This window comes from Aquila chrysaetos, chromosome 17, assembly GCF_900496995.4.
Source record: "Aquila chrysaetos chrysaetos chromosome 17, bAquChr1.4, whole genome shotgun sequence".
Classification (NCBI taxonomy): domain Eukaryota; kingdom Metazoa; phylum Chordata; class Aves; order Accipitriformes; family Accipitridae; genus Aquila; species Aquila chrysaetos.
Genome location: NC_044020.1, coordinates 10,805,452 through 10,832,500, shown reverse-complemented (window position 1 = coordinate 10,832,500; position 27,049 = coordinate 10,805,452). Strand labels below are relative to the sequence as shown.

Genomic DNA, 27,049 nt, shown 5'->3' with positions numbered 1-27,049 from the left:
GGTAGCTCTCTGCTGGATCCGTTCCAGCTTCTTTGCATCCCTCTTCTTGAACTGGGAGGGTTCAAGTCACAGCACTCCAGTGCAGTGTTACTCCCTGCCAAGCAGCAGTAACAACTTCCCTTGGTCTGCTGGCCATGCTTCTCCTAACAGCCCATTATGCCGTTTTCCCAGTTCACAATGTCAGTGTGCTGTTGGTTCTCATTTCACTTGGTTTCCACTGTAACTCCCAGGCCCTTTCCAGCAGGTCACCTGCTCAGCTGGTCAGTCCCAGCTGACACTGATATCCGGGGTTATTGCACCCGCCGGTGCAGAGATTTGCACTTCTTGAACACTGAGCTCTCTGTTGGCCCAGTGCTTGAGCCTGTGTGTCAAGATGAGAGTGTCCCCGTTGTAGATCCAAATGCAGCTTAGTCTTGTTTCCACTACTGAGGAAGGTCAAAGTGTTCCTAGAAACTGAGTTTGCAAAACTTATAGCTGGTTTCTCTTGAATAATATTCATATCCAAACCTGAAGTTATTTTCACACTTTTTCAGTTATTCATAATACTCCTGGATGGCAAAATCACTAGTATCTCCACTAGGAAGCCCTGACCAAATCCTCTATCTAGCGGAGGCATCAGCAGCAGCAGTGTGGCTGTGAGAGCAGCATGCCTGTGTTTTGCAGAAACCAGCAAGAATACATATTAAAAGAAATGGAACGTTGTGGACAACAAGAAGTTGATTTGGTGTACATGGAAGAGCTGACCACCTGTAAAGATACATGCATAATGTATATAATGTATGTGATAACAGGGATAGATGATTTACTCAAATATGCCTGTCTGTGGAACACCAGTGAAAAAAGAGGATGGCAAAACCCCTGAGCCCCTAAAGCTAGCTGTGTTTAAGGCCAAGCATTTAAACACCTCAGGCCAATGAACATGAAGGATTTTTAAACAGTCTAAGTCACGTTCTGCTTTATTGCTGGGGAAAAAAAAGTTACAGCTTCAGTTACAGAAAGCTTTTAACAGAACTTGAAAATCCAAGGTGGGGTGATTTAATTTTTTTTTTTACAACCTGAGGTTTTACCACGTCATTGTTTATATCAAACTACAAGCTTGGCTTTCACAGAACTACCTCTCCCACAGCCCCAAAAGCCCTTAGGGTAGAAAGCTGCTTATGGGGACAGGTGTCTCAAATAAGGAGCCTTTAAAAAAAGACTCCAAACAGATTTTATCCTATGAAATCTCTGTAGTGGATGCAGTTATTTGTCAGGTGCAAAGAACTAGGTACTGCACAGCACAGGTGTGAGAAAGCTGTTGTATCTCCTTACCTGCAAATTCCAAGGGTCAGAGTTATACAGGGAAGGGTTCACAGGTTTGAAAAATTCACAGCAGGAAGAAGAAAACGGCAAGCGATGCAGTATGGGGATGGTCTGCTAAATTCAGCCATGGGTGAAAGCCAGTGACAACGAAGTGGCCTGGCATCAAGAGGGAATATGAGCACACAGGGCTTTTAAATACCACTTTGCACAGAAATGCTGGAGCTGGGGTATTGCCACAAACCACCACCTCAGACATTATGGTATGGTTTCTGAGAAGTATGTTTGGGGAAATACAGGACTCCAACAACCAGAACAATATTACTGAAGATGCTTTCCATCAAAGCTCTTCAGGGAGTAATAAATAGGCATAAGACATTTGCCATGGCTCTCTTGTCCCTTCAGAAATTATCTTGCATGTGAACAAAGTTTCAGTGAGCTAGGCTGGATCTCCTGTTACATCCCCTTCCAGTGAAATGGCAAATTGGAAAGCAATCCTGAGAGCCTCTGAAACCTCTTGCCATGGACAATGAGCCATCCCTTATTTTAGGGGTATCCCTTACAGGGCCCATGTTCTAAAATTCCCTCTCACCCCCCTGGAGGATTCAGTTCATTGTATATAGAGGGACTACAAAACACCAGTGTGTGTGCGCCTGGGGCTTTCCTGCACTGTTATAACCTTAACCCTCCCCACCTGGGGAGAGCTTGTAGATCCATGAGCAACCATTGTATTAACACAGCTACTGTTGTAATGAAGAAGGACCCAAACAGATGTAGCTCACTTTTTGTTTTGGCAAGAAAATCCTCAAGCCACACTTGCAACATCCTTTGTTTTGGGATGCTCCCTTCCCTCCACCCTGTGCTGACTTTTCTGTGTCTGGGAATGGGTTTTGGGTTTTATGGAGGTAAGCAATATGTTACCCTGACTTCACTGCTAAATTTACAGGAGATGGAACTGACTCTGATGTGGGAGCAGAGATGGGACTGCTGGATTATTTCTGGTCTCAACCTTGTCAGTGAGATGTCACCTTCAGAGACTGTCTGCTAAGCCAGAGCAAAAATGATTTGTACTTTATAGCATGTGTGCAGTTTTCAGCAAGCCTGCTGTACAAAGGCCTTCCCCAAAAAACATTATTGGATTTATCTTGGAAGGAGGTGGGGAAAGAATCATATTTTGCTTAGTTTAGGAGGAGAGTTATTGTTACGGCCCAGAAAGAGAAAAAATGTTGGGAAGATCTTCACAGAAACCCTCCTTTTCTTTTCCTCCTCATCTTCCTCTTTCCTCTTCTTACTCTGAAAAAGCTGCTGTTAAATGACATGAATGTTAAAATTAAACTATCCCCCTCCAATAAAGATGCCTCTGCTTAAAGGACAACAGTACAAGTCAATGTAAACTATGGGCTGCAGGTCATGCTGGGGCTTTGCTTGCAGCCAGAGCTAAACATCTTGGGGACTGCCTGGAGTGAAGGACAGAAACCTTGCCAGTAGTGCTGTTAGCAGTCAGGAGAGTATTTTCTTGCCCAAACCACAGGGTCACGAGCATTTAACAAGAATTTAATGTTTAACAAGAATTTTGTTGAAAGACTTCTCTGGATTGAGATGTTACACTGATTTTTAATTTTTTTTTTAGCTGTGCGTCTACAGACAAAAAAATTCTAGCCAAGGCCCTGCAACCAGACTGCATCTGAATGGAAACAGTGACAGAGCAAAATATACATCTGCTGCAGGTGGTTGGTATAAACACACGAGAGATCAGGGACCATCGTTCAGGGCTACACCTTATTTACCTTTGTTTTCTTTCCTGGCTGGGAATCAACTAACTGCTGTTTGCCGACTTTAATGGAGAGCCTGAGAGCAGACATGCACTTTTCAAGGCTTTTGCCAACCGCAGTTAACACAACTGTTAGATGGATGCTGCTAAGTGCATTTTTCCCAAGGAGTGAGTGCCCACAGAACAGGTAGAAAGCAGCCGTTCGCCTCGGTGCTGCTGAGAGCCCTCCCAGCCTGCCATGTCGTGCCCACCCCAGATTTGTTCAAACAACCCTTACCAAAGCATCCATCCGTCCCACAGGCCATAAGTCTGCTCCATAACGCTTCCCCGTGGGTGTCCCCGCTGCGTGGCGTCCTGCCCTGCACCGGTGCAGCGGGCGCTGAAGGGGAGCCAGCCTGACGAGCAGCATCTGGCTAGCGGAGAGCATCGCTTCTGCCGTGGCAGTGGGGAGAAAAAAAGGCACCTATTCATGACCATACGCAGAGGGTAGAGCCTTGCACGGCTCGGGGATGGGCCGGGGTGGTTGCCATGAGTCTGGCAGCTCTCTGGCTCTGTGGGGAAAGCGGGCGTACGCAGTGACAGAGCATCCACCGTGCGCCTGCCATTTTGTCGTTGAAGTCACACGGCGAAACTTGCATGTGGACCAGTAAATGCTCCTCCAAAGCTGCTCCAGTGCTGTGCTGCGGTGGATCAGGCTGGGGGTGCTGGTTTGTTTTTTTTTTTTTCTCTCTCTGAGTCAGAACAGTAGGATTTGAAAGCACTTTTCTATTGAAAAATACACAAAATAGCAACAGTGGGGTCCAACTTTTACATCTACATGTAAACACCTGTTTAGATCAGGCCACCTCAGGTTCCTATGCTTTTTCTCTTTTTTTTCTAATGCCAGTTTAACAAATCTACATCTGTAGCCACTGCAGTAGATGTGAAGAACATGAGTTTGCCTGTAAAACGCAGGCCCATGTCTTTCAGGTGTACTAAACACCTCTTCTTTCATAGGTGAGCATATTCTAGACTACAGAATTCATTGTGTCCTATCTACTCATCCATAATTACCACCACAATAACTTAATTACAACCCTAAGCCCAGGTAATGGTCAATCTGTCCACCTTTCTTCATAACAGTAGAAAATGACTGATGCAAACTGGGAAAAAAGTCCTTGGTGTTCAGAAGGCACAGCACTGGTCAGACCGCCGGCCCACAGATGTGGCTGTGCAAGAGGCAAGTACCAAACCAGTGCTGGGTTCCCCCAGCTCAGTGTGTAGGAGCTCAGAAACCTGTAAAACAAAACTCCTTAGCAGTGCCCAGCCCTTAAACCTTGGCAATACCCACTCCAGCTTCTTGTTCGCTCCACGTACAAGTTGGGAAGGGAGTTGTGTGCGACCCTGTCAGGGTTTGCAGTGAAGGTCTTCTGAGATGAGTCCTCCTTGCTGGAGGTGCTGAAAGTGCCTCTGCCCTGGCATCCAGATGGTCTTGCTTTCTGCCAAGCGAATTTCAGAGCTTCTGACATTTTTCCTTTCTTTTCCACACTGCTTGCTTGGCCTTTCTCACCTTCACAGTTTACCCACCTCACTTTTTTTGCCAGGGTAGCCTTTGCTGCCTGACCCTGTCTGGTAACACTTCTCACCGGAGGTTCGGCATCCCTCACTTCTCAGCAGAGAGAAGCCAGCTGCCTTCCCTCCTCCCCGTGCTCCGGCTTTCCTGCCCCTTCCTCAATGAACCACTCTGACACTCACACCTCTTTCAAACACCTCTGCTCCAATCTTTCACACCAGAAGACAATTTTTCCTCCATCTCTTTGTGTCATTTAGGCTCTGCCAAAACTTTTGCAATAACACCTGCAGGAACTTTACTGCTATCTAAAGCACCCATTTTTGACTTCTGGGTTTTAAGTATTTTCACGTTGAGTAGTAGTATCATTAAAAAAAAAAAAAAAAAAAGGATTACAACAATGCTGCTTGCAAAATATTACTCTGCAGATTGTCCTTTTCATCAGCACATATATCACCAGGCCTGGGTTTCTCATCACAGCCTCCCTTTATTTAAAAAACTCTAATCTTTGTCCATATGCTTTTAAAACAACAAATATGATTCTATTAATAAAATATTATTTCAAGGCTATATGTATCATACATTTACAGAAGCTTTTTTCCTAGCATCAGGAAAGAAGAAACTTCTTAAGGATCCTTATTTTAATTTTCAAAAAGACAGACTAAAATTCCTGTAATCCCAGCTTTCATTTTAAGCATGAAGCAGGAGCCAGATAACACACCTAATCCAATGCGCTAGCAAACAGAGAGAGCAGACAGCCTGCATGGCCGCCGTGTCCCTCCTCAAGGATAAAGGTTGTCTTTGAAAGCCTCCATTGTTCTCTCTGCAGTATCCTGCCTGTTACCACGTCGTAACTGCAATGCAAATGCAAAGGTAACCGCAGCACAAATGCACCATACAGCCCATCCCAACTATGCTGTCAAGCAACATTTTTTATTACAAAGGGGAAGTTTTATGATGCAAAAGCATATTTCCTCTTTACAGCATTTCCTCACTTTTAGTTAACAGCTTTTTTTCTACAAAGTCTGTTTTAATCTCAGTTACAGATCATTCATGCTGCATTCCACATCCAAGGTTCTCCAGCCTTAAAAAGTTGCATGGGTTCAAACTTGTGCACAGTTTTTAATAAGGCTATGCCCAATGTCCAGCGTTTTGAGTTAAACTCAAGTGTGCTTATGTATCCTGAGGCACAGTGTGCTTTCCAGGCGAAGTTCAACACTGATACTACAACATCACTGATTTATTTTGTTGTTATTCCAAGACAAACACAGCTATTCTGGCTGGGGGCTGTTATCTTATGACCTTCATGGGCTTCAGAAAGTTTCTGAACTTTCTGAAGGATGACTACCCTCTTAGGCAGCAGCTAAATAAGCCCTTTTTACTCTTCATCATTTTTCTGTGTTTACCCACTGGCTGAGGCTTGGCTATTTCAAGTCCTGGTGAACACACAGTAAGACATATTTTTGAGGGTCAAACAATGCCCTTAAATCTCCCTAGAACTGAGGGAGACCTGAAAGCTCTTATTTAAGTTACAGGGACTCACAGATGTCTAAACACATTCAAGGCAGTAGTGGGGTCCTTCTGAGCCCCAGAAAGCAAGAGCAGGCTGGGGACTTTTGAGGCCAACAGCTTTCCACTTGTGAGTGATGGCAGCTTGGCTCATAGTCCTATACCTGATTACAGCTTGGAGACTGCAAAACGCAAGCATAGGTAGGAGAGGGTCTTGTGCAATTTTGGAGGGAATACGTGGTCGGCATGGATAAAAGAGCCTAATGACGAGCACTGTATTTGTAGCTGGTGTCCCTCTTCCCTCTCACGGTCGTGGTGCTGCCTGCTCTGTGGCCAAGGGCATGGGCATGTTGAGAGGGCCCTGATACCTTGGGGGGGGTTTGCAGTATTGGCTCTAAACTGTAGCTGCTAAGTCTATGTAAGGCAAATGCCTGCTTCCTCTTTTTTCTATCTGTGGATATTTAGGCTGGTCTGAGAGATCACTAAGAATAATAGGATACAAATAAGGGAATGGGAGCTTAGGTTGAATAATGGAAAAATTTGTAACAAATGTTAAGTTCCTAAACTTGAATTATTTACAGTCACACTGGACACAGCACTGGAAGACACAGCTGAAGAAAGGATGCAAGCAAACTCTAATTTCTGATCCTGAGCTGACAATACCTCTTATGTGTATAATAAAATGTTTTTGGCTCTGAACATGTGGAATAAGATAAAATGGGTTTATTTCCTCATCATATGCAAACCTATTAAAATGTCCAAAGTATGACTGTAGAGAATGGTAAACCCCTGATCTATGTATACTACCTGCAATAATTCCCGTTTTGTCTTTTGTATATTTGAGCAAATCTCCCTGCTGGGTTTTCAATGGGCAGATGCTGTGCAACATCTAAAAAATACGCTAGGTGTAAACTCACATGGTTATAGTAACACCTGATTCTTCAAGCCTTGTCGTTGATGCACTGTGATGTTGAGCTCAGAAGTGCATTTTCTCCAGTCTGATTTCTGCAGCTGTTTCCAGATCTCTGTCTCATATCAGACAATGCCTTACGGTCATGTTATCTTCCCCATGGGCTGGGTCTAGAGTATGAGTCAGGAATGTAAACTGAGGTTTTAATCAGTAGCAATTAAAGTAAAAGAATGGAAGAGCAGCTGCTGGATTTGAAATAATTTAGGAAACATCAGTGTCATCACTCTGCATAGCTTGTGCATGATTCCCACTGTGCCTGTGTTCATTAGGCCATCTCATGAACCACCCCCCAAGAGGGCTGTGAAGTGATACTGTTGGGCTTTTTGGTCCTGAACCCTAAAGACAGGAAAACATAATGCTTCTGGCAGCCTAAGGGCTAAACATGGTAACAAGCAAACAGGCAGCCTGAGACACCCTCAGCTTTAATGGGTTGCCTTTTGAGGATGTACTGCCAGGCTAAGCAGTAGCCGGTGAAAGGGCTGGGATTCTTGTATCATGGCTCATGATGGTGCCGGTTCATCGCGCCTGCAGTTTTGTATGGGCCCAGAACACAGGGTTGAACCTTTCCTGATAGCACGTTCCTACTCAAAAGAAAAATCCCACAAAAAAGGCAGGTAACATAAACCCCGTGTCTGTGCACAATATAATGCAGTATTTTACAGAGTTTAATTCTATTTAGCAAGTGAGGGAGAAGACAAAGCACTAATATTTAGGAGCAATTACAGTAGCAAAAAGGTAGGATGAAATGAGGAAAGTAATGACTAATTCTCCGGCAATGAATTAATGTTTATATTCTGTGGTATCTACTACAACATTATCCATACTAATTAAGGATTCCTACTAAAACAATGCAGTGAAAGGTGGTTGTACTGGGTTGTGGTTGAAGACACTATCTCAAGATAAGGGGACCCGGGGTCAGTTCCTCATTCAGCCAAAGACTTTTTGGTTGCTACCCAGTATGTTTAAATTCAAGGTTTCAATTCTCCTCTCTGTAAAAGAACAAGTGGGGAGGTTATATTTCCCAAGTCCAAGACTATGGCAAGGATGATTCTAATTATGTTTGAGATCTCCAGTGGTGATATGGCCCACGGTAAAGTTTACTGGCAAAGACCAGTTAAGAGAGGTGAAGAGGGAGGATGCCAGGTGCTTTGATATAGGCCAGCAATACTGTACGAAGAAAGCTGTAACAGATCTTCTAAGTAAAAACAAATCATTTGCAGGAGCACTCTGATGCCAACAGGAGCATTACACAGCTTCCCTTCAGTAACACTCTCCTGTTGTAGAAAAGCCTAAGTCTCTGTACCTAGATTTAATTTAAAAATGAATTTGCCCTTTTAAAGGAAGAGCTAAGGCTTGAAAACGCATTTGCTGCATCCCAGCAAGTAGGTTCACTAATAACAACAAAGACCAAAGACAGATTTTTTGCATTAGAGAGAACACTTTATTATTTCTCTGACTAACATTCTTTGCTTTCTTTGGAGTCCTGCTGAAATGTTTTTGATTGCATACAAGTAGGAGATCAGTTGTAATAAGGCGTGTCATTGTTTCTCATCCCTGTTCACAGCTCTCAGTTGTTGCCAGGACTGATAGACTTCTTCGTGACTTTTGAACAGTGCTTTGATTTTAAAGGGACACTATCATAGAACCTTTTAGGTTGGAAAGGCCTTTAAGACCATTGAATCGATAGAAGCAACCCAAAAAGTTTGCATCCCCTTCTTAAGGACATCTTACCGGGAGACAGACATACTAAGTAAGGCATTTAAAAATGCTCAGCATTGGTGTTTCTTTCTTTAAAATAGCATGTGATTTTCACAGAACTAAACCAGTGCTTGAGTATTTCTAAAAGCCCCCTTCCTTAACTTTAGACTGCAGTTCATTCCTATGCTACTCTGTATTCAGGTCTACTCTTTTTATATTACTTTTGCCTACCGCTACTTTTGGGCAGTAAAAGTAGACTTGTCCAGGTTTCCTGGTGTTTATTCATTCATGGCATATGCAGTGTTACTTGGGTTAACAAGTTGTTAGAAGAAAAAGTTAGATTTTAATTGTCTGTTTTCTATCATATTTTAAAAAATTATAAAAACAATTTCCTCAACATGCGGTGCTGTAAGTTCCCTTCCCCTGTGTTGTTTTTGGACCTGGAGTATTTTGAAAATGACCTCTTAAAAAAAAAATAGTATTTTTAAAACCTCTTAGTGGAATGCATTTGATCTCAGTTATTCAAAGCAAATGCAGAGGACTAACAGACCTATGAAAATGATCTGTGATGGGAAAGCAACGTTGTTTGCTCACCTCCCCAGGACACGTTCTGTTCTGCACGCACGTGTGGGACTTCTTGGGAACCCTATGAGAACTATGTGCATCTACCCGCAGAATTTAGCTCCCCGATATCCAGAAATAGGTTTGGACACAGCTCAATGTCACAATCCACTCATTCTAAGTTTCTGGTAGGAGCTAGAATTTTGGCCCGGAGTGATGAAATGAAGAGGCCTGATGATCTCCTCTGTGAGGGCTCTACTCGAAGGACTGTACATCCCCTTCTGGGTAAGAACAGCTGTAATAGCTCCCGTGCCACCAGTTCAGCATGGGGGTACAGGACGGGCTCCGTTCGTGCAGGAAGGCTTGTAAATACATATGCCAAAGTCTTGGTTGCCATAAATGTATCTTAGCTCCCCTGATTTCAGAAGAGTAATGCCAGATCATGTCAGCTGATAATCCAATTCACAGAGTTTTCATATTTATATATGAATTTCCTGTTGGTTTAATGGACAATTTACCTACTGGTTTGTTGAGATAAATCTCACTTACTAAAGGTGTCAGATGGGGTTTTTTAGTGCTTCTTTCCCCTGTCTGAGGATCGTATCATGGGAACTGCCTTTAGGTGCTTAGAATTTTTCTCCTCCTGTTACCTAGTCCCACATGTGCAGACATAGTCCTTCAGTTATCACATTGCACGCAATTGCTCTAGGGAGTATGATGACTTCAAGTAAGAAAATATGAAGCAGGATCAGATGAATTCCTTCAGCTGCATAGACCCTAATCTCTTGTGTGCATGTATCTACTACTTCAAAAATAAAGGCAAGACTCCACTCCCTTTATTATATATAGATTATCAACAGAATAATTTTGAAAATGCATTTTTCTTAAAATAATCACTGAATCACCAGCAAATAACTCTTCCAGCAACTAGCAAAGAATGATGGGTCTAAGTTCACCCCAAAGTGTCTGAAACATAGTGGTTCTAGTTAAAACCCTTTCTGGACACAGTTACAAATTCCAACAGCCATGTGAGGGAGGATGAGAGGAGCAAGGGATGATAAGACCTACATAAAATCAGTTTTGTTGCTGTTGCTGATGAAATCTCAAAGGAAAGAGGCTTAAGAACCAGTGAGCACATGAATACAAGCAATACAAAAATAATCATTTTAACTTCATTGGTGCTTTTATAATGCAGATAGTGAAACAGCTTCTTGTGTATACTCACAGAGTTTGGAGATTTTCATTCAGCATGTGAAAAACTACTATGTCCTGAGCAGTGCACTTGATGCTTACCCCCTGTAGAAAACTATCTGTATAAAATAATCTGAAAAGAATTTTCTGCCAATCAGCATTTCAAACCTCTCTGTATAAATGCCTGTTAGAATAAAGGCAGTCATCTGAAGCTCTGACTAGTGGTAAATCTGGATGAAACTTCACCTCAGACCTCCTGAAGAATGCATCTTTGGTTATTCTTATATTAATATATACAGTGACAACAAGGTGATTAGGATTAAAAACACAAAACAGCTACCCTCTGGTCACTCAAGTCTTACATAAAATCAGCCTCTTTTTTCTGAGATACTTGCTGGTTCATGACGGGAACACCAATCATGTGAAGATAGTTACGTTAACTGACGTATAATCTCATTTGTCTTCAGTGGTGTTATGCTCTGATTCAATCCTTTAGTGAGTTATAGGCTTTTGTGGTTCGCGTATTGATGAAATCCGTCTTCTTAAAGTCAGCCTTTGGAATGAAAAAAACAGAATAGTTCATTATCTCCCGTGCTGATTCTGCAAGGGAAGGATGGGTTCAGCTGCCTAAAAGTTAGATATGGAGCCATGGTAGGGGTGTAGGCAGAGTCCTCTCCAGTCAACAGAGACAGAACAGGCATCTCCAAGGAGTGACTCCGTTCAGTCTAAGGTGAGGTGAATCATTGGCGTTGCTTAACTCTCTCCACTGACTGTACGGGGAGCCTATTCTTCTAGGCAGCTCTACAGGCTCCTAACTCTTAGGTGACTAATGTCAGCTGAGATTAACCCTATCTGAACAAAGAGGACAGGGCAACGCCAAAATGACTCAGGATTTTATCAGTCTCATCTGATCAAGTGATTTCTGTTGCATATTAGACTGACTTTTCAAAAATGTCAAGGCATTAGGTGGCCTGCAGTTTTCAGTGCTGGTACAGTACCAGTTACGGTATCTCTAGGGGACCCGATTTGCACAGGAACAGCAAGTAATCAGCATTTTTTGAAACTCTGATCTGACAAATGTGTCTTTTAGGCATGTGACTTTAGAAAATTCATGCCATCAGGGATATTGCTGTACAGCAAAATAAGGAATGTAGTTGCAAAAAAACAGAGACAACAAAATCCAGGTACAGTTTATATGGGTACAGCACCCTTATTCTTGAACGCAGATTTCTGGTTTGTGGGGCAGTATACAGCTGAGTGTGATGCAAGACTGTTAAAGGATACATACATTACTTGCGCAGGGTTATGCACAAGTAATAGAAACACCAAATTCAGAGGCCACTTGAAATCCTATCATAGGTTGTTTCTTAACAGTGCAGAAGTGCTCAGGGCCCCAGAGGACAAATGAGAGGGTTCTAGGTCTGAAAGGATGTCTTTGCTCTAACAAAAACATGTCTTTGCTCTAACACAGATCTTACCTTTTTGTAAGCGCTGTGGAGATCGGTATGCGACCACAAGGAGTAGAGGAGGACTGAAGCAGCCCTACTAGCTTTGCTGAACATGTTACTGCAATTTTGCAAAAAGAATGATAAAACATGTTTAAATTCCCATTTCATAATCACAGTGCTTGTGCAGACTTCAGCAAATGTAACCTCGTAGCATTTGTTCTGTCTCTCTTTCCTCCTAAATGCTGTTTTACTGCCCTTTAGGTATCCTAGCATGTTTCATGCTGTCCTGACTGCTGAAGCAAATGAAACGTGCCTCCCTGCTTCACTCATTCTTCAAAATTAGGGAGAAATGAAGTACTTCGTAGCCTTCATCTTAGAGCAGCTATCATACTATTCATTTTCAGCTGAGGAAAATACCTCAGCATAACAAGCATTCAAAAGGATCTTTCCAGCAGGTAAAATCTCTGGTTAGCTAGATATGATTTAAACTATTCAGAGCCTCATGACGCCTCCTTTACTGAGGTTAATTTCCTCTTTCATTTTGTAAAAAGAAAGGAAGGCAAACAGAATAATTATTCATAAATTAATTCTCTTTTGAGTAAATATTGGTTGCACGTGATTACATGTTAAAGAATGATTAAAGGAATTTCAAATCTATTATCTAAAATGCCACTTTAAAAACAATTCTCAAGTACAGTTCTGTAAGTTCTATAAAATGTATCCCTGTGCTTTACTGCTAAAGGTTATCAGGGCTGTGTTACAAGGAACAGGAAAGACAGAAACTTCTTGGGGACAGATAAGATCTGATGCTCAGCCACTATATCTATCAGAATACAGATAATGTGCAGTTATCTTCTGAGGAGTTATTTAAAATGCTGGAACGTGGCAAATTTAGCTGTGCACAGAACAGTTGTCACAAGAGATTTTTCTGTATTTCCCAATATGTTCAATTCTATTCACATCCCAGTCACTTGTTTAAGCTGTCCTGTACCTTGAGATGCAGTGTTTTTTCACCCCAAGTGGCAGAAGTTGCTGTTTCTTTTTTCCCCAGGGAAAGGAGAAGGGAGAGGGGAAGGCTTCTCAACCATCTTACCTGTCGTTCATGCTGATGGTAATAATCTTCGGTAGGCCATCAGCACTCAGGAGAAGCCGTGCATTGTGTGAATTGCTCTGCGTCAAATTGTACAGGGTGTAGCAGATGGCCGCTGTGGTTTCACAGACAATATCAGACCCCAGCACAGACTCAGGAAGTATTGAGACCAAATCAGGCAAAACTTCTCTAGCTACAAGTTGGAAGAGAGACGATCAATTCCATTACTAACACGTGCAGATTTATCTAGGCGTCCTACATTATCACCTATCGGGGTGCTGTGTGCTCCCACAACAGAGTCATGGTTTCACACCTGCATCACATCCCCATGATTTAGGTTAAGCTGTGCCCGCACTAAATTGGACAGTATGTATTTTGCCTCATACACGATACATGAACACCGTGCGTACTGTAGTGAGTCATTAGCATGGGCTAGCAGCAGGCTGCCACTTCCCGAGGAACCCTGTGTGTCCTATAGGTAATCATGGGTATAGCGATATACAGCAAACTGAGAAAGGGTGACTACAGCACAACTGTAAGTGTTGCGCTTGCCAGTGGTTGGCTATAAGGGGATGCACCCACTCAACCTTCTGAGCCAGGGTGTAAGCTATTTACTTAAGAATGTCATCTTCTGAAGTCCATCCCTACTCACGAAACACCTCATCACTTGGACCACACTGGATGCGACCCTACCGGTCAATCAAATGGCAAACGAGCTCTGGACAGCAGCTGAGGCCCTACCGTACACTGTGAGATAGATCTGTGCCGTCTGGACCAGAGCTAAGGGAGAAAATCACAGCAGTCAGCAAGAGCTCGTAGCCAGCTGCTCCCACTGTAAGAAGCAGCACTGGGCAATAGTTTGGGGCATTTTGGGCCATTCTCTTCTCCCTACCCTGTGTTTCACTTGGACAGAGTGCTTTGCTCTCCGTGAGTTCTGGTCATTCCTCCAGATGGGTGTGTGACGAGGTTCATGTATATTGAGATTAAACTACTTGCAATTTAGAAAAGGACCTTTAAAACTGAATGAAACACCTGCTATGCTAAGTATCAGTCAAAGCAATTATGTCAGACATGAGGGTCCGTTTTTCCTTCCATTGGTAAATCAAGGAAGGCGATTTTCAGAAAGTACTTTTGGAGTATCTTGAAAATGTCAGTTCAGAACAAGTGCTATTTTTTTCAAGTAAAATAGGAAATTTTCTGCTGCTTTTCAATCATTTTACTTTTAGAGATTTTTATATTAAATTTATCTCAATTTGATATCAAGGGTTCATTTTGCTTGATAAATATAGACACTTTTATCTAGGAAACAGTATGGCCTTCCAAATGTTTTCCTTTGGCCAAAATTATTTGAAGAATTTGACCTGAATTCACACATGATTTCAGTCGATCAAAAAGAACACCTTTTCATGGAGAAAAGGTTCACCTGAAATTCCCCCAGTTCTCTCTACCATGGGTAAAGCAAGAAAACTGTGAACGTGCCAGATGAAGTACCTTTCTCCAAAGCTTTGTGCTATTCTATCCTTCCTACATTCTTTCATAAATTGTTTTTCCTGATGAAATCCCACCTTCTCCTCACTTTAATTCCTTCTCTTTCTGGGGGATTCACCACTTGCAATTTTTAACAGCATACGGATTATCCCTTTGAAATCAGCCCAAGAACATGTTTTAATATTTTCATTAATAGGGAATGTTCTCTAAGGATTAAACCGTGCCCAGGAGACTGTTTACAGAATTCTGGAGGTTAATCTGCCCCATGAACCAGCTGTAGGCCTGTAATTTCCCTTTCACCTTTTGGTGGGAACACAGAAAAGGACAACAGATGATGTGAATTCATTTTATCCTATCAGGAGGAAAAAATTTCAAATATACATTTAAATGAAATGAGAATACTCAGAATAGAAATAGCTTCTGATGTGGAAATAATTACAACATTTTAGAAATAAGGTCCTCTAAAAAGACTGAACTATTTTTGCTACAGCATCTTCTAGCTTCCGTTCTCAAAACACCTATGCAGGAAAGCTGTGTGAGCTGCAAGCTTCCAAAGCTTTATGTCTAGAAGAAGAAAATACGATCTTTGCTAGAAGAATTAGGGATATTCTATGATTTCTCATAGAGGATTGCGTAGCTTTGGCAGCACAAAACTCGGCACTCACCTTCCTTTACCCTATTTTAAGCAGAAAAAACCCTCCCTCTACCAAATCTGTGTGGATTTTACTTCCATTATGTATTTTTTGAAAGTAACATCAATGGAAGTATCTGATGAGGAATACACAATTTAGAGAAAACTTGAGGTTAGAGTCTTTCTTAGGCAAAACTCTTTATTTTCAACCCTGTATAATGACTGCAAGTATCTCACCTAAAAATCGACTATACTCACATATCAGTTTTTTTGCATGTTTCTTTTTTTTAAAGAAGGAAACTTTAAGATAAAGAGAGCAGAGAAAGAAAGCCCAAGAGACAGTGTTAGTCTTTGCTCACCTATATCACTTTGCAGAGAGGTGTTGCGAGACAAGTTCCTGAGCAGTGAGACTGCTGTCTTTTTTACTGTCGGGTGGCTTACATGCAGCATAGTTCGAATACTTGGAAGGCCATTTGCCTTCTGAACAACAGTCCGGGCCACCGCAAACGGCATCTGTTATAAGGCATGTGGCAATAGTGTGTCATTACCATGAATGTATAGCCTCATAAAAAAATGCAGCAGGTTCTCTACAGCAATTTAAGCACGTTTACAATAGTTTAAATCCAGAGCTACATACGAGTTGCAACAGAAAAGGAAGGTGATATAAAAGAAGTTTCGAGCCCTCCTTCTCCCACCTGCTCTCTGGCCAGTTCCTCAGAGAGACGTCATTAGCTTCTTCACCACAAAAGTGATCTGCAGTTCTGTGAGAGCCTTCCTCTCCCTACAGGACCGATTACGTTCCACAAACCCACTTTTTTGGTGCTTTTAGCATCTACTCATCCCTCATTATGCAATGAATTAGCAAATTCCACACGTGGAGGTGTACACAGAGTGAGGAGAAGCAGTCCCCATATTTGCCAAGCAAGAAATAGCTGCACCACTGGTTATGACTTCCCTTTCAGTGTTTTTCGATTTACTTGATCATGTCTGTGAGCCAGTGACTCGTCAGGGGTTATTTGAGCTCAGTGTGGTGGGCATGTTGCACTGCAGCCCTAAACTCTTTGCATTCACATTAAGAACTAAACAACAAGAAAAAGAAAAAAGCTGACTTACCGGTCCAGTGCCAGCTGTGAGGTTCTGAAGAGCTCCCAGGGATGCTTCCTGGGTATAGTTTCTGGTACTCTTTGCTATTAAGGAGAGATATATCCTAATCAGTGTGGAATGCCAGAGCGATTCAACACCTCTGGGATTGCTCTTTTCCTCAGGTAGTGGGGTGTCCTGCTGCTTCTAAACATGCAAACAGATCAAGCCCTTAGAAAGAGTGACTTTATACGACTTAATGCATCACAAGCCAAACTAGCCATTTTGTAACTCTCTATGACCAGATTATTTGCAGATTGTCAAGTCGTGAACTCAAATGACAACGTGTAAGATTTCAATATTTAATTATACTGGCCTCTCCATCCAAAAAGAGGAGATAGGTGTGGGGGAAGCTGCTTCTCATCTCTCAGCAACTGACACTAGGGGCTGAGGCCAATGAGAAACAGAAATGACCAGCTAGAGTTGTACTGTGGATCGAACAGGAGAAGGCAGAATACGCTCCAGCAAAACCAATAGATGTGGAAGGGTCATCAATACTTTTCTTTCGCTTCTGCCCTCCCCTGATACCTGCTTTCCCTCCAACAATTCCCAGTTGTCAGACTATTTGTGATATGTACCATGTGGCATCAAAAGAAGAGGTCTTGAGATAGCCCAAAAGCCAGCAAGTCATGGAAGTGGCAAGTCACCTTGTGCTGGTTTCACTGGTGAAACCGTCACAACACCCACTCATCGGTAGGGCACTTGCACAGTTGCCGTACATGGTACAGACACCACTTAGCTCCATCAGAGGGCATGAAACCGAGTGGCAGTATTCCTCAACTAATGAAACAGTGAATTGCTATGTCATTTTCAGCAGCGGCAGCTGAACAAGATAATGAGTGTTAGGAAAGGCTATCAATAAATTTGCATTTTGGGGGCAAGTAAGTGTCACGCTACCAGATACATCAATAACAGATTAAGATTACAGCCTTATTCTCCAGAAGCTGCTACAACTGATTAACAAAATGACATGTAACTAAACATGTGCTTTACCTCTTTTACTTTTCTGCTCCGTGTTCCAAAACAGCCTGGTGTTTTATCGTTGTCAGAAACATTTCTTCTTTGCATATATATGCTCTGGGCATAGCTCTCAGGGAGCTCTATCTCTAGCTGGTAGGAAAGATTGTGAAGAATGCACACACAGTTCTCTGTGGCCTAAAATAACAAAAGAATAGAAATCTTGAAAGCTTTGGCATGCGTTGAAGGGACATGTATAGACACAGGAAGAGCTTTCATTTTAGGATTTTCAGCAAATAACTGCAGAGCTTCTAATGGCTTACAGAAGAGCTAGTCTTCATGCCAGTGATCCACAAGACTGCATTTACAGTGATAAATTAAACATGCCCTGGGATGTTGCTGAGCACTGAGGCCAACTGGCACACAGGGCTTGCGTTCGGAGCAGGGTGCATGCCTGTTGGAAATGGTCCCGGGACATTATAATTCCTGAATTGTGCCTGGGAATTGTTTGGGCGAGTGCTATTTGGCACAGACCAGAAGCGTGCCAAGGAATGTTTAAGGGCTTAAGAGTAAAGATGATCACGTACACACCTTGCCGTAGTGTCAGCAAAAGAAAAGCTTTGTATCTTTCCTAAGGAGGAAGCACTTTTCTGTGGTAGAATGCTTTTGTAAATTAGATGTGCCTTTCTGGGCACGGCTAAGGTCAGGCCTGTAGTTTCTGAGTGATGAGTCTAGTGGCAAATAGCTTTATTATCAGTTCCTCCCTTTTTGAAAGTAAAAAAGGAATGAGTGCTTTTAAGACAAAATGCAGCAGCGAGCTATTGGCACAAGTGTAATGTGCTGGATTCTCCCTGAAGCTAATGGCACTGGCTACAAGGAGATGGAGAAGCTCAAGTAACTAATCCTAGAACAGAGCTATAAATGTGCAGTAATTACCACTACACAGCACAAGTTATAGCAGGCACGCCAGAAGTGTCTCACAGGCTGCAGCTAACCTTCTCATAAGTGATGCTTGTCTTCTCACCCAACTTCACCCAGCTAAAAGACAAGCATCTAGTCTAAGCAACATTCAGGGTTCATCTGCAGTCAGTAGAGGAACTGGCTTCTCTAGGTGTCCATGTCCTTGTAGTTACTGGCTTAGGCAGCAAGTATAACTTGTAAAAAACTTAGGAATATGAATCCCATTCTAAATGATGCAAGCTCCTTAATTACACTGCCACTCAAAGGGATTTAGGCTCTTCATTTCCTAAGGGGTATATAGCACTAAATATACAGGAGAGTAACCAGATTAATTTTTTTAAGCTTCTAGCTAGCTAGCTCCCTGAGACACCTAAAAAGGGAATATCTGACTCTTTAGGTGTTCAGGATCTCTGAAATCTGTGCCTTTATGTCACTTTTTAAAAAAAGATGGAAGTTTCTAGCTCTCCCTGGTGATTCTGAAAATGTTTTCCCAATGCTAAGGTATGTTATTCTTTTAGATTACAGGATAAAAATACTTCAAAAAGCTTCTTACTGGACTTTCATCTTTGGTGGCCGTTCTAAAAGCCCTGGAAATAAGTATAAGTTTGGTAGTTACATCACAACTGTTTCTGAACACTGGTTTCTAAACAAAAAAGAAATGTTCTCTTAGCAGTTTCCCCTAGGAAAAGACCTTTCATCTCAAAGAATACCTTGTCATTAGGCTCGTGGTCTGCAATAGCTCCTTGGATATAATACACAAGAGAATCAATCAAGCCGTTGCATTCTCTCATTTTTTTCCTTCCTTCCGGGCCGGCAGAGCTCATGTTTCTGTGCAGGAGGGAATATGTTGGTGAGAAGAGATTTAGTCAAAGATATTTCCTTGTGCCCCTCCGACAAACTTTTCCAACTAAATTGTAAAGATACTGAAGTTAAGGCTGACTGCTTCCTTTCTTCAGAGCTGTAAAATAATCTGAGCCTCTGCTGTGTAAAACTTTCACTTCAGTGCACTCCCAGATGAAAACAAATGCTCCAGAAAAACAGTTATCTTTGGATGGATAAGGTAAGACCTGACTCAAATCTTCATCTCAAAATTCAATTAATCCTTTTTAAACAGTCCAACAAACTGGACTTTTTTTCTGTTATTCCATTTTTAGGTATATTTTTAATATTTAGGACAGTAGCTGTGGCAAAATATGAGAGGAAAGATACCTGTAAAAACATCCATGCACACAAATGTCCTTTAGCATTTACCTACACCAAACCAGTTCTTGATCCAGGATGACCCATCAACAGGCACAGGTTCTGAGAGTTGTAGCAACACTTGTACATTAACAAGTAAAGATAACCGATGTCAGTTACGGGGCCAAATTCGCATGGCGATTCACGTGCTGGTGGAAATGCTCCGAGGGGTGCTAGCGGGCAGGAGGGGAGGCGAGCAGCAGCCCGTCCCCGCCGCTGGGCGAGAGGCTGAGGGGATGAATCGCGACGTGCAGCGTGAGACGAGGAAGAGGAAAAAATACACCGTGCTCAGCTGATTGCCAGCTTCCCAGAGAAGCTGCTGGCATCTAAGCAGAAGAAAGCTGAAGCCAGTAGAGGCTGCTCAGTCAGAGAGGGAAATGCCAGATGCCTTCTGCTGTTCTACCGCAGCCGCTCAGACGCTGCGCTGCGTGCCTTCTGCTTCCTCCAGACCCAAAGGAAGCCACTGGCTTTCAAGTAACATTCTGAGCTTTGTGGTAACCCAAGTACAACTTGAAAATGAATTATGAAAGTGATTTCAAAACTCTTGAAAAGCCAAACACACACTTGCTGCTTGAAGTTTGGCTCTAAATAAGCTACTGATTCCCAGGGAAGTAACAACACTTACAAGTTTGGGGTATAATTATTTTTACAACTGAACAAACTCTGAATTATGGAATGCTGGAATTATAAACCCAGGCCTCATTATTTTGGACTCCCGCAGCTCTGCTGGCCGAAAGGCTGCACACAGTATCACATTCCAGCTTCTTTGTTTGAAATAACATTAAATATAAACCCAATCTTAGCATCCATCACAAACAGAGGGGGATATGTTCCTTTAGATAGTTTCAGGGTGGTTATTTTGCATGCTTACTTTACCCACTGGAAACTACAATGGTTTAAAATTTTATTAATGACAAAGCCAGTAAGGTACAGCTTTAAACCTTCCTGTGGCTTATGACTGTAAAATGAATGTTGAGTTTTATATGCTGTCAATGCAGTTCTGGTTTTTTTTTTTTTGCCTTGGGAAGTACATATTCAAATTAAATACTAATACATTGTAATTATAGTTTTACTTTAGGTCATGCTGTTAACAGTATCCCTATTTATGAGTTCATTTATTCTCTCATGGAATTATATATCACAGACTCAATATTCAGATTCCTCAATATGGCCTACTATAGACATCACTTCAGAATTTAATTTTACCTATATTTGTCACATTTGAGGCATGTCACCCTTTCATATGTTTATGGTTATGCTGACAGAAATGTACATGTTACGGCCCTTCTAGTGCATAGCAAAAATAGCTTCTGAGGCACACAGACTAAAAATACTATTAAAAGATAAGTGTGGAATTTCCCTTGCCAAAGACACTTCAGCTGATACAGTATTTTGTTTTGTCACAGTACATTATTCTAAAAATCCTTGAACTTTTGACAACTACAATGATGCTGAATGGCTGTGCAAGGAGAGGCCATCACCTAGCCTTGCTGTCTAGCATGAATATGGTGGGGCACATTGCTTTATAGCTCAGGAGGCAGAGAAGAGCCTGAATCAGAGGCACTGTCCTGTTCTGCAAAGGAAATTAATTACTTAACTCTGTTTCACTAGGAAGCTGATGCTCAACTGTTCATCCAGTCAGAGATATCGGTGTGTGTCTGTGTGCACGTCTGTACACATATGGCCACTCTATTCTCCGCCTTTCTCTGTTTCCTTATCACCACAACATGGACTGGGAAGGGAAGAGCTCCTGCTCTCCCACTCGCCCAGTTACAGTTGTAACCACCTTACTCTGAATAGGGTCAGAGTTGGTCTGAAGGCAGAGAAGAGCATCTCAGCTCACAGTTTAAGTTTGTTTGCTAATTGAAGCTTGAGAAATTCCAGGAAATAAAAATATTATTAGATTGGGAAAAAAAGAAATGTTTCTGAGAATTGTCACAGAAATGTAAATTAAAAAAAAAAATAATTTTGAAACAATGGCAACATTTTGCTTAGAAAATCGCAAAACTGACTTCATCTTGGCTTCCCAAGATTTGAGGTTCCTGACAACTGGAACACCTCTCTCTGAGCTCAGGAATTGGACTCTTTTGTAGTGGAGCTCCTGGAGGCCTTGAAATACTCAGTGCTTGGGCGATTGCCACGGTTGGGCTGGTCCACTATTGTGGCTCATGGCAACCCCCATGGTTAGACTTCAGGGCTCCCTAGAAATCTTCAAGTCTGCTGTGCCAGTTTGTTTTACTTGCTTTTCATCAGAAGTACACTGAGACAAATACATCTGTGGAAAAAAAGATGAGCTGGAGTCAAGATCAAGAGTCTTTCTCATAGGAAAACTCTTCTGCTACCCAATTTCTGCTATCTCTACCCTGTGCTGGTATTGAATGGTTGGGAGAATGCAGCCTGGGGAGAATGCAGCCTTCGGGAGATTGCTGCTTGTAGGGATGATCTCCTCTGAATGACTTGGAACTTAGGTTTTGGCATCATCTAACTATTAAAAATCTGTGACTTCCAGCATGCTTAAATATGGTAATCCTGGTGACATGCCGAAACTATACCACATGCTAATGTGAATGCATTGTGTCTATCTACATGCCTCATTTATCTCATCCTGTACTTGCTGCTTCTGTTCTCTCTTGCACATACGCACGGTGTAACTATATCTGTAACTGAAATAGCTATTTGCCCACGTTCCTGTGGTGTTTGTGGATGATCAGCTAATTCCCTACTGGGAAATATTGTTTTGATCCAGAGATGAGAGGTAAATACAAAGAAATGTAACGTAGTAAAATCAAGTGTGCTTTTGAAAGAAACAGAATGACAACACGTGTTTGGTTAGATTTCAAATAGCACCAAATGAAAGGGATACTCCCTTTAAGACAGCACCGAGTCACACACTGACCGACTATGTTGGAAAAAGTTTTTGCACTGCTGTGAATCATCTACATGACTGATAAGAAGAGGGCTTTTGCTCCTGGGACCCCTTCTGCTGAAACTGATCACTTGAATTTAATTCAATTACATGATAACAATTTCCTGAGGTAGTTCGGGAAGTTCTATTCCCTTCATGCCTTACACAGTTCAGAAATGCAAAAGGGAGGGAAAGGTATCCAGGGATCTACTTAGTAACTACAGGCACCAGGGTGCAAGCTGCTTGCTGGAAATAACGCAATTCCTTTCAGGAACTGGGGGAGCAGATAAACTGAAGAGGAGGCAAGAGAAGATAAGAATGGATGGAAATAAACTTAAAGGAATGGCAATGCTATGCAAGAGGCCTCAGTTCAAAGACTTGTTATCATCAGTCATTTGTTTTATGGTCTTTCTTAGAAGCTTCCATTATGAAATTGAGCTGCCATTACACTTTTGAACACACGGTGAGAGCTTTGGCTTCACAACTCTCCAGAGCAAATGGAAGTAGATGTTTATGCAGCCTCCTGGTCTGAAGTGCAATGATACTACTTCCTCCAACTACAGCTTTCCACCGTCCTCGTGGGTCACTCTGTAATTCACAAAGAGCTTAAAAGAGAGCATGAAAAATAGTACTGGAAAAGGAAGTGCTACTTCTATTTTACTGGCTGGGGAACCAGGAACAGAGAGGTTAGCTGACTTCTCTGGAGATAGTTGTCTAGAAAGTTTTGAAGAATTAGGATACGTAGGGCCACAGGATGCTCCAATGACAGAGCAATTAAAAAGGAGGACTTTGTAATGAAACACAGCAGTTGTGATCACTAGCTCCAACACTTAAATGAAATGTTTTGCAGGAAGAAATATGACCACTAAACATAAATTTTGGAAAGTTCAGCATTGCAGAACTTTTGGGAACAGGTATTTCAAGCTTAAAATGGAACAAGATCATTATCACCTTTCAAGGTATAATACAGACAGACTTCTACGAAGCCTTCCTTTTAATCAGAGGAAGAGTCATGCCAGAAATTCACTTATGTATGTAAGTAATATTCAAAACTATATATTCTGCATGCTGTTGGCATCTTTCAGGCTTAGAGAAGGAGTATGGAGAAGGAGGCTAAGTATCTTGAAGATTTCTACCCATTTTTATTGGAACTGGAGACAGATCTATTATGTGTAGGACTTTCAGGCCAAGAAAAAGTGACTTTACCTTTCAAATCCAACAAGACTTGACTGCAAAAGTCTGCAATACTCCTCTAGATAGTTTAACACACCAATTTTACTTGTTCAGCTCGTTGTCAGGCAACCGGCCTTTTGATTTGGCTTACTCTGCTTGTTCAGGGCACACTGCTTTTTATCATATTTCAGGACTGAACAATACCATTACTTATTCTAGCTGCTAATGCAGAATTGTGTGGTGTACCCAGCTTCTTTTTATTATGTTAAGTTTTGTGACCTGCAATTTCTGTAAAAATGTGTCAGAAGCAAAGCTTTAAGACAAATTACAGACCTAGAGAATGGGATTAACAAACGCTTCTAAGGTCAGACTTCCTTATCAGTGACTGCATACACTGACGCAGGCAGGCAGCCGAGATCCAGGACTCCACAATAGTTCTGGCAATAACTGGTTAGCAGAACGGGGAGTGTCCTGGTCATTCACTCATTCCAGTGTTAGTATCTGCAATATTATCTGCTAGATGTGGATTCACTTCTCCTACTGAAATTCTGTCAATGAGGATGAAGAGAGCTTTAATTTACTAGTTGGTAACTGTGTGGCATGGCGCATACGCCCATGTCAGATGATAGTGTTAGATTTGGACTGTGGGTGTCCTTTTCAGTCAATAGGAGTATGTAAATTTTTGAAAAGTAGTTTTGGCATTCTCCTATAACTAAGTACTGTAGCATGCATAACATACTGCACTTCAAAGTACTATTTTTACCCTGTAATAGAAGCTGGAGGCTATAGACTTTATCAACATGCACAACAAACATGTTAGTATTACAAAAGGGAAGACTAATTACAGATTTATACTCTGGCAAATATATATATTCTTCAAACGTCTTCATTAGTAACATCATTCCCTCAGTGCACAGTTTTTTTACTTTGTGGTGTGCTCTTCTCTAGGTTTTCAGCACTTCTTTGTGCAGAGATTTTTTTTTTAAATTAATACATAAGGAAGGAATACTTCCAGTGACCTAATTTGTGAGGTGTGTTAATTTCCAGTAAAGAGACGCAAACTGATTAATCTTAAAAATCTCAGATATTTGGTCTGTACAAATATAGTAAGCCTCATTAAAAACTATTCTCTGCCAGAAAGTATGTTGGCAATCCTGCAGATCAACTTTACCTGTGAATTAACAAGTCCTTCTTGTTCTAATTATAATTTTCAGTATTCAAGCTCTTAAAAATGAGAAGGACTAGAATATGGACATCATATAAGGCAAAACTGGGCAGCTTCCCAGCCTCTAAATTTCAAACTTAATTCCTTGTACTTTACTAAGAAGAGTTAAAACTCAGGACATGCCTTTGCACTCATACATTACTCATTAATTATTTCAGACTATGTCTTTTCATGCATTTTTGACTGTGTAAACAAAAGACATGCATCTCTGATACTCGTATTTACTTAATGTGCAATGACTTTGAACTTACAAATACAAACACACTTTTATGGACTGTTATTTTTAAAGGTGTTTTTATTAAAGATGTGATTTTTATACTTCAGTTATTTAGGGGTGTGTTTACGGAGGCCGTTGGTGTTTCTCTGTAGTAGCTGCTACTCTGTTCATGAGGCTATTAGCTGATTGCAGTAGTAAATACACAACTGTAGATCTATTCATCCACCCCATGGCTGCAGCCTGGCCTCAATTTACTTGAACTTGTGCAAAAAAGTTGGACAGGGCTTACTTTGGTTTAAAAAATGGCTTTTTCCTAATTTAGGTTCAGTCATTTTATAATCAGTTTAGCTATAGATTATGACACATCAAAGTAAGCATCTTTGGCAGCAGCTGAAAACTGAACAATTCTCTGTGCTTGTAGGTGCCATGTCCCCTTTCCGAGTCATCTATTCAGATGAGAAGTGATTATGGCTCAAGATTAACTCTATGTATTTACCCAAAGGGTCCTTGGAGATGCTACTGAATGTACCTATTAGTTGTGGTTTATATGCTGAGTAGAAAAAAGAGAGACTTGGCCACTGCTGAGCATGTTCTGCTTACTACCCCAAGGACTGCTCCCATGCCTGGTAAAGCTGGTAGGACTCAGCAGGTATTACAGCACGTGAGCAGAACTTACCCAGCACAAATGGCAGAAGACACTGTGGTCCCACTAATACCTAATATTGCTGTAGATGAAGACGACTTGCTCCGTCTCTCGAAAGAAAATTCCAGGTACACAAGCACTTCAGTTGTCCCACTGATGGACCTATGACAACAGCACTAATCCTTCAAGTATGTTAGTCTGTCGGTAGCCCAAATGGCACTTACAGGGCTATACAACAGTATAGTGCAAAGGGAAGAAATTGTGAGAGAAAGCTGCCACCTTTGTGGTTCTTATAGAAAATGCTAACACTCCTGGGTGTCTGAACCTGACACTGCTCAAAGGAACTGCCCACAATGAGTTATCCACTGTAAACAGCATTATCGCTGCTTGAATAAAACATACATGACAACAAATTTCTGTTGAGGCTACCCTGAAACAGCGATATGTGAATATAGTGAATTTTCTTTACTCTTCATAGCAGACTAATTTCTTGTTTACATAGAATCAAATTCTCTAAATGCAGGCATGTGATGATAAAAATCTTATTGCTGCCTATAACTGTGTTTTGCTTGGGCACAACTAAGAAATTGTGCTTCAAAGAAATAAACCTTACTGCTTTACCTGCTATAGTCTAGGACTCTTCATGGGGTTTTGCACTGTTACTTTTCAACAAACGCAACCATAAATCTGTTTGGCCAGTCAAAAGTATAGACACATACTCAAGCTATGTATAAGAGTCTTAATTATTTTGAGTTTCTAGAGTAGGCATATTTTTATGTGACTCCAGTAGATAGTAACTTCTTATGTTTCATAAATTTTAGAAATTAAAATGAAGCAGGAATTGTTTATGAAAAAAGTATTAATAAAGTGGTTATAAACTATACTTATATGGGTCAAAGAACTTCTCGTCCTGTGAAAGTGTCACTCTTGTATTTGTATCAGCAGACCATACAACTTTAGACCTAGGCTTCAAAGGTTGCCATCCACTAGAGCACTGGTCTCCCCAAGGGGTGCACAAGACGGTCCATTGGGGTGTGGGAAGGAAATATTTTTGTACCATTAATAAATAAAATTTAAAAAATTAAAATACTGTTTATTTCATCTTTATATCAGCCTTTTAAATTTCTGGTTTTATGTATGTTTTAAAATGTACATAATATAATAGCACAGTAGTACATGTATATAATTTATAAATAAATAAATATACATATACTAAGGGAGTGTTCTCAAAAGTATGATCAAAAAAGTTTGGAGACCACTGCACTAGAGTCTTAAAATAACTTTAAAGGACTCACACAGGTTTAAAGTTTCTTTTAAGTTACTGTTAGTTTTTCTCCAGTGCTAATTTGTAATACTACTCCTACAACCATTTAAAAAAGCTTTGT

At 41.4% G+C, this 27,049-nt stretch overlaps 1 protein-coding gene across 1 annotated transcript in view; it reads right to left on the bottom strand.

The window, feature by feature from the left end:
- Positions 1 to 8,516: 8,516 nt before the first annotated feature.
- The window catches only part of PKP2 (plakophilin 2), a 44,225-nt gene continuing 25,692 nt past the window's right edge, over positions 8,517 to 27,049 (bottom strand). The window contains exons 7-13 of the mRNA XM_030041290.1: positions 18,973 to 19,090; positions 17,339 to 17,500; positions 16,319 to 16,492; positions 15,565 to 15,718; positions 13,090 to 13,279; positions 12,027 to 12,114; positions 8,517 to 11,101 (exon numbers count right to left, since the gene is read on the bottom strand). Coding sequence (XP_029897150.1) covers positions 11,033 to 11,101; positions 12,027 to 12,114; positions 13,090 to 13,279; positions 15,565 to 15,718; positions 16,319 to 16,492; positions 17,339 to 17,500; positions 18,973 to 19,090 — 955 coding nt within the window. The 3' untranslated portion in view covers positions 8,517 to 11,032. The remainder of the gene's footprint in view (positions 11,102 to 12,026; positions 12,115 to 13,089; positions 13,280 to 15,564; positions 15,719 to 16,318; positions 16,493 to 17,338; positions 17,501 to 18,972; positions 19,091 to 27,049) is intronic.